This window comes from Acanthisitta chloris, unplaced genomic scaffold, assembly GCF_000695815.1.
Source record: "Acanthisitta chloris isolate BGI_N310 unplaced genomic scaffold, ASM69581v1 scaffold24992, whole genome shotgun sequence".
Classification (NCBI taxonomy): Eukaryota; Metazoa; Chordata; class Aves; order Passeriformes; family Acanthisittidae; genus Acanthisitta; species Acanthisitta chloris.
In genome coordinates this window covers 3,047-12,926 of record NW_008661418.1, presented here as the reverse complement: position 1 = coordinate 12,926, position 9,880 = coordinate 3,047, and the positions used below count along the sequence as shown (strand labels likewise).

At 52.4% G+C, this 9,880-nt stretch overlaps 1 protein-coding gene across 1 annotated transcript in view; it reads left to right on the top strand.

The window, feature by feature from the left end:
* Nucleotides 1-630: 630 nt before the first annotated feature.
* Nucleotides 631-9,880, top strand: part of MCM3 (minichromosome maintenance complex component 3) — a gene marked incomplete at its 5' end in the record, with an annotated part of 10,021 nt that continues 771 nt past the window's right edge. Inside the window, 14 exons of the mRNA XM_009070230.1 lie at nucleotides 631-743; nucleotides 1,628-1,836; nucleotides 2,624-2,754; nucleotides 2,988-3,226; nucleotides 3,582-3,690; nucleotides 4,932-5,085; nucleotides 6,153-6,284; nucleotides 6,753-6,961; nucleotides 7,454-7,628; nucleotides 7,801-7,927; nucleotides 8,228-8,378; nucleotides 8,530-8,670; nucleotides 8,882-8,988; nucleotides 9,545-9,627. Coding sequence (XP_009068478.1) covers nucleotides 631-743; nucleotides 1,628-1,836; nucleotides 2,624-2,754; nucleotides 2,988-3,226; nucleotides 3,582-3,690; nucleotides 4,932-5,085; nucleotides 6,153-6,284; nucleotides 6,753-6,961; nucleotides 7,454-7,628; nucleotides 7,801-7,927; nucleotides 8,228-8,378; nucleotides 8,530-8,670; nucleotides 8,882-8,988; nucleotides 9,545-9,627 — 2,080 coding nt within the window. The remainder of the gene's footprint in view (nucleotides 744-1,627; nucleotides 1,837-2,623; nucleotides 2,755-2,987; nucleotides 3,227-3,581; nucleotides 3,691-4,931; nucleotides 5,086-6,152; nucleotides 6,285-6,752; nucleotides 6,962-7,453; nucleotides 7,629-7,800; nucleotides 7,928-8,227; nucleotides 8,379-8,529; nucleotides 8,671-8,881; nucleotides 8,989-9,544; nucleotides 9,628-9,880) is intronic.

Genomic DNA, 9,880 nt, shown 5'->3' with positions numbered 1-9,880 from the left:
CGCCCCCTCAAACATGTACCCCTGGGGGTGGGGGGGGTATCTGGTCCTTATGCCCCCGCCGTGGCTTCCTGGATTAGGGAATAATCCAGCCCGGCCTAAATATGTACTCCTGGGCTTGGGGAGCACCTGGTCCCTGTGCCTGCCCCTAAATATATATCCCTGACAGGTAGGGGAGCACCAGGTCTCTGTGCCCCCTCACAGCCCCCCATCCTCCCAGGAGTTGGGGAACACCTTGTCCCTATGCCTCCCCCATTCCCTCAGGGGTAAGGGAGTGCCTTGTCCCTATACCTCCCTCCATGTGCCCCCAGGGTTTGGGAGGTACCTAGTCCCTATGCCCTCTGGGAGTTAGGAAGCACCTGGTTGCTGTGCCCTACCCAATGCCCTCCAGCGGTTAGGGGGCACCTGTTCCCTGTGTCCCCCACCATGCCCTTGGGTAGGGGAACACCTCACCCCTGTGCACCCTCATGTTCCTCCAGGATTAGGGAACACCTGGTTCCTGTGTTGCCCTCTCTGCTTAGCCAGTGGGATTTAGGGAGTCAAGCTCTGCAGGAATTGGCTTTTGGAGGTGTCTCATGCAGGCAGATGTGCAAACTTAGTTTTTGGGTGTCTTTTCCCTGTGCCCACTTGCAGGAAGACCAAGGGGTTTACCACAGCAAAGTGCGGGACATGATCAGTGACAACCAGTATCGGCTCCTTGTCAATATTAACGACCTGCGGCGGAAGAATGAGAAGAGAGCCCACAGGTGAGTGTGGGACGTGGGGGTCACCTGTGGCACTGTCCCCAAGAGGGGTTTCAGAGGTCCAGCTTGGTTTTGCAGGGCATCTATGGCAAGAAAGGGCCAAACCTTGACCTGTACACTAGGTCCTATGGAAAAGATGGACATACTCTTTTCCCCTATATCACCAATCCCTTCCAGGTCTGCAAACCCATGATTTGACAAAAAGCTGTTGTAGCAGGCTGGGGTTAGTTGTGTGGTATAAATCACGGAATGGATTGGATTTGAAAGGACCTTAAAGACCACTGCATTCCTCTCCCCTGCCATAGGCAGGGGCACCTTCCACTAGACCAATTTACTCCAAGCCCTGTCCCACCTGGCCTGAAACACTGCCAGGGATGGGACAGCCACAGCTTCGCTGAACAACCTGTACCAGTGCCTCACCACCCTCATAGGGAAGAATTATTCCAAATATCCCATCTAACCCTGCCCTCTGGCAGTGGGAAGACATTCCATCTTGTCCTCTCCCTCCATGCCCTTGTCCAAAGTCGTTCTCCAGCTCTCTTGGAGCCCTTTAGGCACTGGAAGGGACTTTAAGGTCTCCCTGGAGCCTTCTCTTCTCCAGGCTGAGCACCCCCAGCTCTCTCAGCTTTTTTTAGGCTGTTCAGGGATATTTTGGATCAGGCTTGCTATTCTGCCCAGGGATAATGCAGGTTTTCCAGGTGTGGTTGGTTTTGTCCAGCTCCTGGCTGTTGGTACCAGTGAACCTCACGCAGAGCTCTGATAGACTTTGGGTATTTTCACCTCTTGCTCCTGATAAACTTGTGGAAAACATGGATGCATGGGAGAAGTGTTGAGGGGGAAGGCAGAAGGAGTTGATCCATCAACATCATCCCCTCCTTGTGTTGCAGGCTCTTGAGCAATGCCTTCGAGGAGCTGATCGCCTTCCAGCGTGCCTTGAAGGATTTCGTTGCTTCCGTCGATGCCACCTATGCCAAGCAGTATGAGGACTTCTACATCGGTCTGGAGGGCAGCTTTGGCTCCAAGCATGTGTCACCACGGACACTCACAGCCTGTTTCCTCAGCTGCATTGTCTGCGTGGAGGGGATCGTGACAAAGTGTGAGACTGGAGGACACCAGGGGACTTTGGGGTGGTAGGACCAGGTGTTTGATGTGGAGGAGCTGGAGCCTTCCAGGATCTATGGTGTGGAGAGGGACTTTTGACAAGGGCATGGTGTGATAGGACATGCGGGAATGGCTTCACACTGCCAGAGGGCAGGGATAGATGGGTTATTTGGAAGAAATTCTTGTTGTCCAAGTGTGAGACTGGAGGACACCAGGGGACTTTGGGGTGGTAGGACCAGGTGTTTGATGTGGAGGAGCTGGAGCCTTCCAGGATCTATGGTGTGGAGAGGGACTTTTGACAAGGGCATGGTGTGATAGGACATGCGGGAATGGCTTCACACTGCCAGAGGGCAGGGATAGATGGGTTATTTGGAAGAAATTCTTGTTGTCCATGTGGGTGCTGAGGCACTGGCACAGGTTACCCAGAGAAGGCTGCCCCACTCCATCCCATTCAAGGCCAGGTTGGATGGGGCTTGGAGCAACCTGGTCTAGTGGAAGGTGTCCCTGCCCATGTCAGGGGGTTGGACTAGATCATCTTTAAGGTCCTTTCCAATCCAAACCATTCTTTGATTTTATGTCCTGGTGACCTTGGCCAGGGAAACGGGGTGCTTGGCAGAAAGTCTTGAGTGTTGGGATAGTCTTTGAGCTCAGCAAATCCTGGCCATGGTTAACAGTGAGTTGTGACCCAAGTGCAGTTTAGTGTTGGAGACCCTGTTGGGGACTGTCTGCTGACAGAGATGTGGGACATTCCAGCCCCTAACTGCTCTCTTTTCCAACCTCAGGCTCTCTGGTTCGTCCGAAGGTCGTCCGGAGTGTCCATTATTGCCCAGCTACCAAGAAGACCATTGAGCGCCGATACACGGACATGACCTCCCTGGATGCTTTCCCAACCAGCTCTGTTTACCCTACAAAGGTGAGAGGAAGTAACCTTGTGGGAAGCATCAGCAGTTTCCTTGGAGGACAATGTGTCAGCCTCAGTGTGGAGCTGGGGAACTGCAGCCTCTGGTCCTGCTTAAACAAGCCTTTTCAGCAGTCTTGTGCATATTGGGTGAAGCAGTTTGTCCTCCCCCTGCTCACCTGACCCACCTCTTCTCCCTGTGCTCCTGGAAAATGGTACTAGTCTTTTGATTGGGGTTCCTCTTACAGGATGAAGAGAATAATCCCCTGGAGACAGAGTTTGGCCACTCGGTCTACAAGGACCATCAGACCATCACCATCCAGGAGATGCCTGAGAAGGCACCAGCAGGGCAGCTGCCACGTTCAGTGGATGTTGTTCTGGATGATGATCTGGTGGACAAGGTGAAGCCTGGGGACCGCATCCAGGTGGTGGGGACATATCGCTGCCTGCCAGGAAAGAAAGGGGGTTACACTTCGGGGACTTTCAGGTGAGTCTTCTTTTGTCTTCAGCCCTCCCACCCTGTTTGATTGGGTCATATTTAGACCAGGCTGCTGGCCATCATAGCTGGGGTAAACAGTGACTTCAATCACTTGGAAGTGGCTTGCACCTTGCTCCTTAGCATCACTGAGCTCCAGCAGCACCTGGAGGGGGTTGGATGTTCTTAAAGATGTTCCACTTGATGGCCCAGCACTGTCAAATTGAGGGGTCTACAGCTCTTGAAGCTTCCCAGCCCCTTCCAGGCCTTCTTAGAGCAAGTGGTGACCCTGTGAAAGTTTCTGCTGTGTTGTTCCTGTGGCTCTGTGGGGTTTGCAGACTTGATCATGGCTGTGTCCCTTCTCCAGGACTATCCTCATTGCCTGCCATGTGAAGCAGATGAGCAAAGATGTCCGACCTCTCTACTCTGCTTCTGATGTGGCCAAAATCAAGAGATTCAGCAAGAGCCGCTCCAAGGTATTTAAGCCTCACGTCTGGAAGGCATGACTTGTGTTAAGAGCATGAAGTTTCAGTTAGAGCAGCTTGGCATGTGGCTAAGGAGGTTCTTGTTGGGTTGTAAGTAACTCTTCAACCATCTTAACAGTGTTCCTGGATTTCCCAACTTGTTTGCTGTCAATTTTCTGCTTAGGCTGTGATCAGGTCCTGTTGGTTTTGTTGTTGCTTCTGTACTACTTGCAGAGTGTCCTTCCTGCTGGCAGCTCTGCTGTGTCCTGACTACCAGCTGGTTTCCAGGGAATTTCCTCTGCAGGAGAAACACCTTTCCTCCACAAATCCCAAACCAGAAATAGATATGGGGATCTGCCCCAGCCTGGTCTTAGGCTCAAAGATTTGCTTTATAGCGTGTAGAGGAGCAAGCCTTGCTCTCACCCAAGCTTCCAGTGCTTGTCTGGGTGACAGTGGCAGTCAGGATGGTCCAGGACTTCAGAAAAATTCCATTGAAAGAAAACTCTGTCCAACAGTCTTCCCCTTTCTAAATAATTCTCATCTCTGTGGCTCTGCAATAGAAATAAGCTGAAATTTGTGCTGAAATGGTCATTTGAAGTATTGCTCCATGTTATTCCTTGCTACAGTCTGTCATGGTTTCACCCCAGCCAGCCACTGAAGACCACGCAGCTGCTTGCTCACTCCCCCTGCCAGCAGGATGGGGGAGAGAATCAGAAGGGTAATAGCTAGAAAAGCTCATGGGTTGAGATAAAGACAGTTTAATAGAGAAAGCAAAAGCTGCACACACAAGCAAAGCAAAACAAAGGATTAATTCACTGCTTCCTATGGGCAGGAGGTGTTCAGCCATCTCCAGGGCCCTATCACGCATAACGGTTCCTTGGGAAGACGAATGACATCACTCTAGATGTTCCCCCTTCCTCCTACTTCCTCCCACCTTATATACTGAGCATAATGTTATATGGTATGGAATATCCCTTTGGTCAGTTTGGGTCACCTGTCCCTACTGTGTCTCCTCCCAAGCTCCCATGGACCCCTAACCTCCTTGCCAGCGTGGCAGTATGGGAAGCAGAAAAGGCCTTGATTCTGTGTAAACACTGCTCAGCACCAACAAAAACATATCTACATTATCAACCCTGTATTCTACACAAATTCTAAACATAGCCCCATACTAGCCACTGCAAAGAAAGCTCCACTTCAGCCCAAACCAGCACACAGTCCATGTGACAGGCTGTGCTCTGCCTCTTCTGCCTTAGGATATCTTTGACCAGCTGGCAAGATCCCTGGCTCCCAGCATCCATGGGCATGAGTACATCAAGAAGGCCATTCTCTGCATGCTGCTTGGAGGAGTGGAGAAGATTCTGGAGAATGGGAGCCGCATCCGAGGAGACATCAACATCTTGCTGATAGGTCTGGAAGGGCTGGGCAGACACACCCTCAGGTGGTGGTGGGAGGTGAAATGAAGGAGTGTTTTTCTGGATTGAATTTCATGGAGTGAATGAGGGTTCCTGGTCCAAGCATGTGCACAGGCCAGAGCCAGTGTCACTGATAGGTCAGGTTGTGTAGGGACTTGTCTGTTGGTTTTGGACATCTCCAGGGATGGAGATGCATCTGTAGTCTGAAGTGTTCAGCATAAGAAGGCTGTGGACCTGTTAGAACGGATCCAGAGGAGACCATGGAGGTTTAGCTCACCGAAAAGTATGTGCCTAAACCACATCAGATAAATCATGTCCTACAAATGCCCTTATCCTCCACTCCCTGTGATGAAGGCAGCCACTTTGGAGCAGCTACCCATGCTGTGGAAATATAGGAAGATGAAGCTCAGTTGCAAGGGCATGGAGTGACAGTACAAGGGGGAATGGCTTCCCACTGCCAGAGAGCAGGGTAAGATGGGATATTGGGAAGAAATTCTTATAATGAGGAGGGTGAGACAGTGGCACAGGCAGTCTAGAGAAGCTGTGTCTGCCCCATCCCTGGAAGTGTTCCAGGCCAGGTTGGACAGGGCTTGGAGCAATCTTACTTAATGTAAGGTGCCCCTGCCTGTGGCAGGGAGGTTGGAACTGGATGAGCTTTAAGGTCTTTTCAATCCCAAACCGTTCTATGATTCTATGGGATCCCATGACCTCTGTGCACCACTCTCCCAGTGTTTGCCTACCCTCAAGGAGAGTTCTTTTTCATCTACCACCCAATTGGGATTTCCTGTGTTCCAAGATGTCCCTATTGCCTCTAGTCCCATCACCATGCTCCTCTTGAAACTCTAGCTCCATCTTCCTTTTGCTCCCATTGGGTCATTGATGATGGCAAGAAGATCATCTGATCACCTTATTTTCTGAAGACTGAACAAACTGACTTCTGTCCCTGTTTCCCTCCACCTGCCCCTGCACTGAGGATCCCCAAACTGGACACAGCATCCAGGTGATGTGCAGTTGGTATCTAAGGTGATAGGTGGTTATTAAATCTGCTCTTCTCCATTTCAGGAGACCCTTCTGTGGCCAAGTCCCAGCTGCTGCGGTATGTGCTCAGCACGGCACCCCGCGCCATCCCCACCACTGGCAGAGGCTCCTCTGGTGTTGGCCTGACTGCTGCTGTCACCACGGACCAAGAGACTGGTGAGGAGCATCAAATGATGATTGTTACACCTGGGAGGGACTCTGAGAGATCCAGGGCTGCTATTCTCTGTGATTTTAGAGCTCCTTTCCAACCTTAATGATTTGGTAATGTTCATTCTGCAGTGACATTTGCAGGACTTGGTCCATCTGAAAGCTTTAGGGTAATGACCATGGTGTTTTGGGATTTTTGTTTCACCCATGTTAGGTGGTGATCTTATTTACTCTTCTACTTGGTGAAGAGGCTAGCAGTAGTTATGAATCCTGTCTTCCTCGTGGGATTGCACCTTATCCTAACTATCCTTTCTGCTGTCAAGTTGGTTGGGGGATAGCCAACTCTGAAGGATGCTGCTGCTCCTTGAGGCTTTCCCTCATCCCAGGAGTGATGCTGTGGTGGAAGGTGATGCAGGGCAAGAGATGTGTGGGGCTGCTGCATGGCGATTGACCGTCTTTTCTCCCACCCCTTCCCAGGTGAACGGCGCCTGGAGGCAGGAGCCATGGTGTTGGCTGACCGGGGGGTGGTGTGCATCGACGAGTTCGACAAGATGTCCGACATTGACCGTACGGCCATCCATGAGGTGATGGAGCAGGGCCGTGTCACCATTGCCAAGGCTGGCATCCACGCCCGCCTCAACTCCCGCTGCAGTGTTCTGGCTGCAGCCAACCCTGTCTATGGCCGGGTGAGTGCTGGTGCTAACCAGTCCCCTCCTTGGAGAAGGATGCTGGGAGGAGGCAGCTGTTAAAACCCAAAAGATCCCACCAAATCAGTGACTTGGTTTGTTCTGGGACTGGGATCCATGGGGCAGCAAACACCTGATTGGTTTGGTCTCTACTGCTGCCCATGGCTCTCCTGGAGGAGAGAGGGCCTCCTGGCGTTTCTCATCTTGGTGTCTGGGGCAGCCTAGTAGACCCTCATCCTGGTGACAAACCTGTCTTGGTGTCTGATCTGGGATCACAAAAAAAATCTTGCTTTCCTTGGAAATGAGAGCATCTGCACCTACCTTCCAGGATGGGGAGAAATGGCCATACTTCTTCAACAGGCTGGGTTTGGTGTGGTGTCCAGCTGTCAGGACATCCATCCTTTCAGGCCTGAGGAAGTCCCACCACCCTCCCTCACAGCTGGGACTGGCCCATGAGGGTCTCCTGTAAACCCTTACATCATCCTTCCACAGTACGACCAGTACAAGACGCCCATGGAGAACATTGGCCTGCAGGACTCCTTGCTCTCCCGCTTTGACCTGCTCTTCATCGTGCTGGACCAGATGGACCCTGAGCAGGACAGGGAGATCTCTGACCATGTCCTGCGGATGCATCGCTACCGCAATCCCAACGAACAGGACGGGGATGGTGAGTTACTTCCAACTGCAGCCTCATCACTTCTTAGTCTTGGTCCTCCTTTGTGAGTTGTCACCTCTTGGTGGTATCTCTTTGGGTTCAGCACCCCTAACTTTGTTGGGGACTGCTTTTGGAAGTTGCTTCAGAGTCTAAAAGCTGTTCTCTATGACATTTCTCTCTCTAGCCATGCCTCTGGGCAGTGCTGTGGAGATCCTGGCTACAGATGATCCTGACTTCATGCAGGAGGAGGAACATGAGCTCCAGGTGTATGAGAAACACGATAACCTCCTGCACGGGCCCACCCGCCGCAAGTGAGTCCTTCATCCCACATCCCCTGGAGTTCTCTGGCAGTTTCCAGCACTGTGGATTGATGGGTTTGGCTTGAGTATCCAGGCAGTGGCTGATTGCTGCTGCCAGTGATGCTCCAATTGGTCCTTGGGGAAGTATGTAGGCAGGATGCCAAGAGTGCCTTGCTCTGGACTTGATCTTTCATATCAGGTAGTTGGGGAACATTGAGCTGTATTCCTTACACACCTGGATGCACCTGAAGGGTAAAAAGTGGGAAGCTCATCCCTACCATGGAGAACATGGGTGTACATGCATTCCGACAGGGAGAAGATTGTCAGCATGGAGTTCATGAGGAAATACATCCATGTAGCAAAGATGATTAAGCCTGTGTTGACGGAGGAGTCGGCAAGCTGCATTGCAGAGGAGTATTCCCGCCTGCGCAGCCAGAGCCAGATGAACTCAGACATCGCCAGGGTGAGCCCCAGGAGCTACTCCTTCTTGGACCAGGAGAAGGGAAACTGAGGCATAGGCTCCCCTCTCTTCTACGTGTGTTTTCCACCCCCCTCAGTGAGGTGGGGATGCTGCAGTGTGGATCAATCTCACAGCTGCCTCTCTGTCCCTCTAGACCTCCCCCATCACAGCTCGTACCCTGGAGACCCTGATCCGCCTCTCCACGGCCCACGCCAAGGCCAGGATGAGCAAGACTGTGGATATGCAGGATGCTGAGGCAGCTTTGGAGCTGGTGCAGTTCGCCTACTTCAAAAAGGTGTGTGGATGGTGTCCCTTGGCTCGCGGAGCATCCCAGGACTGTCCTTGGAAAGGTTGGGCTTGGTGCAGGCTGAGCGCCATGGGCTGCTGGTGGGACCTTTGTGGATATAGTGTGGGATGAGGCCACCACGGTAGGTTCTTGGGGTTGGTCCCCTAAAAGCAGCTTGAGTGGAAAAGGGGGCTGAGTCCATCCTACCTTTTTCACACAGGTGCTGGAGAAGGAGAAGAAGCGCAGAAAACCAGCGGAGGATGACTCGGAGACCGAGAAGGAGGAGGATGAGGAGTCACAGCCCAAGGAGGAACGCAGGACGAGGAAGTAGGAGACAGAGCATGGGAGGGACATTGTGCAAAGGGCACCAGCCTCTTCTGAGGTTCCCACAGGCAGTGCTGGCTGTGGGGAAATTCTTCACATTTTGCTTAGCCAGGTGGATCATCCCTCCCTAATTTGTAGTAGAGGGTTATCATTATTCCATGGATAAGCATGGCTAGAAGGCCTCATCCAAAGATTTGAAGCACTGGAACAGGTTGCCTAGAGAAGTTGTGGCTGCCTCATCCCTGGAATTTTTCCAGGCCAGGTTGGATGGGGCTTGGACCAACCTGGGCTCTAGTGGAAGGTGTCTGCCCATGGCAGAGGGTTGGAATGAGATGACTCTTACGATCCTTTCCAACCCAGACCATTCTGTGATTCTGTGACAGCCACAATGCTCAGGACTAGTGCCAGCCTGAGTCCTGTGCCATGGGCAGGGATCTGTGGCTGGAGCGTGAGCCACAGGGACTCTGTGTGTTCCTGGCCAGACATCTCCAGGAGTTCAGGGCATGGGCTCCTGAACTTTATTTCACCTGAGGCAGGACTGACCTCTCCCCTCTCCCAGGAGGAAGAAGGCACGCACAGAAGGTGAGGAGGGCTCCTACGACCCATATGACTTCAGTGATGCTGAGGAGGAGATGCCACAGGGTGAGTTCCTGGGGTTTTGGTGGCACCTGGCTACTAAGTGTGCTGCTGCCTTCTGCCCTGGTAGGTCTGCACACCCTGGGGAGCAGCGATGCTTTGGGGTCACTTGGGGCCCCTGGCATGGTACAGCACCATCCAGGTGAACCTGTCTGTGTGGGACAGGTTTGGATTGGATATTGGGAAGGAATTCTTCCCTGTGAGGGTGGTGAGACACTGGCACAGGTTTGCCCAGAGAAGCTGTGGCTGGCCCCTCCCC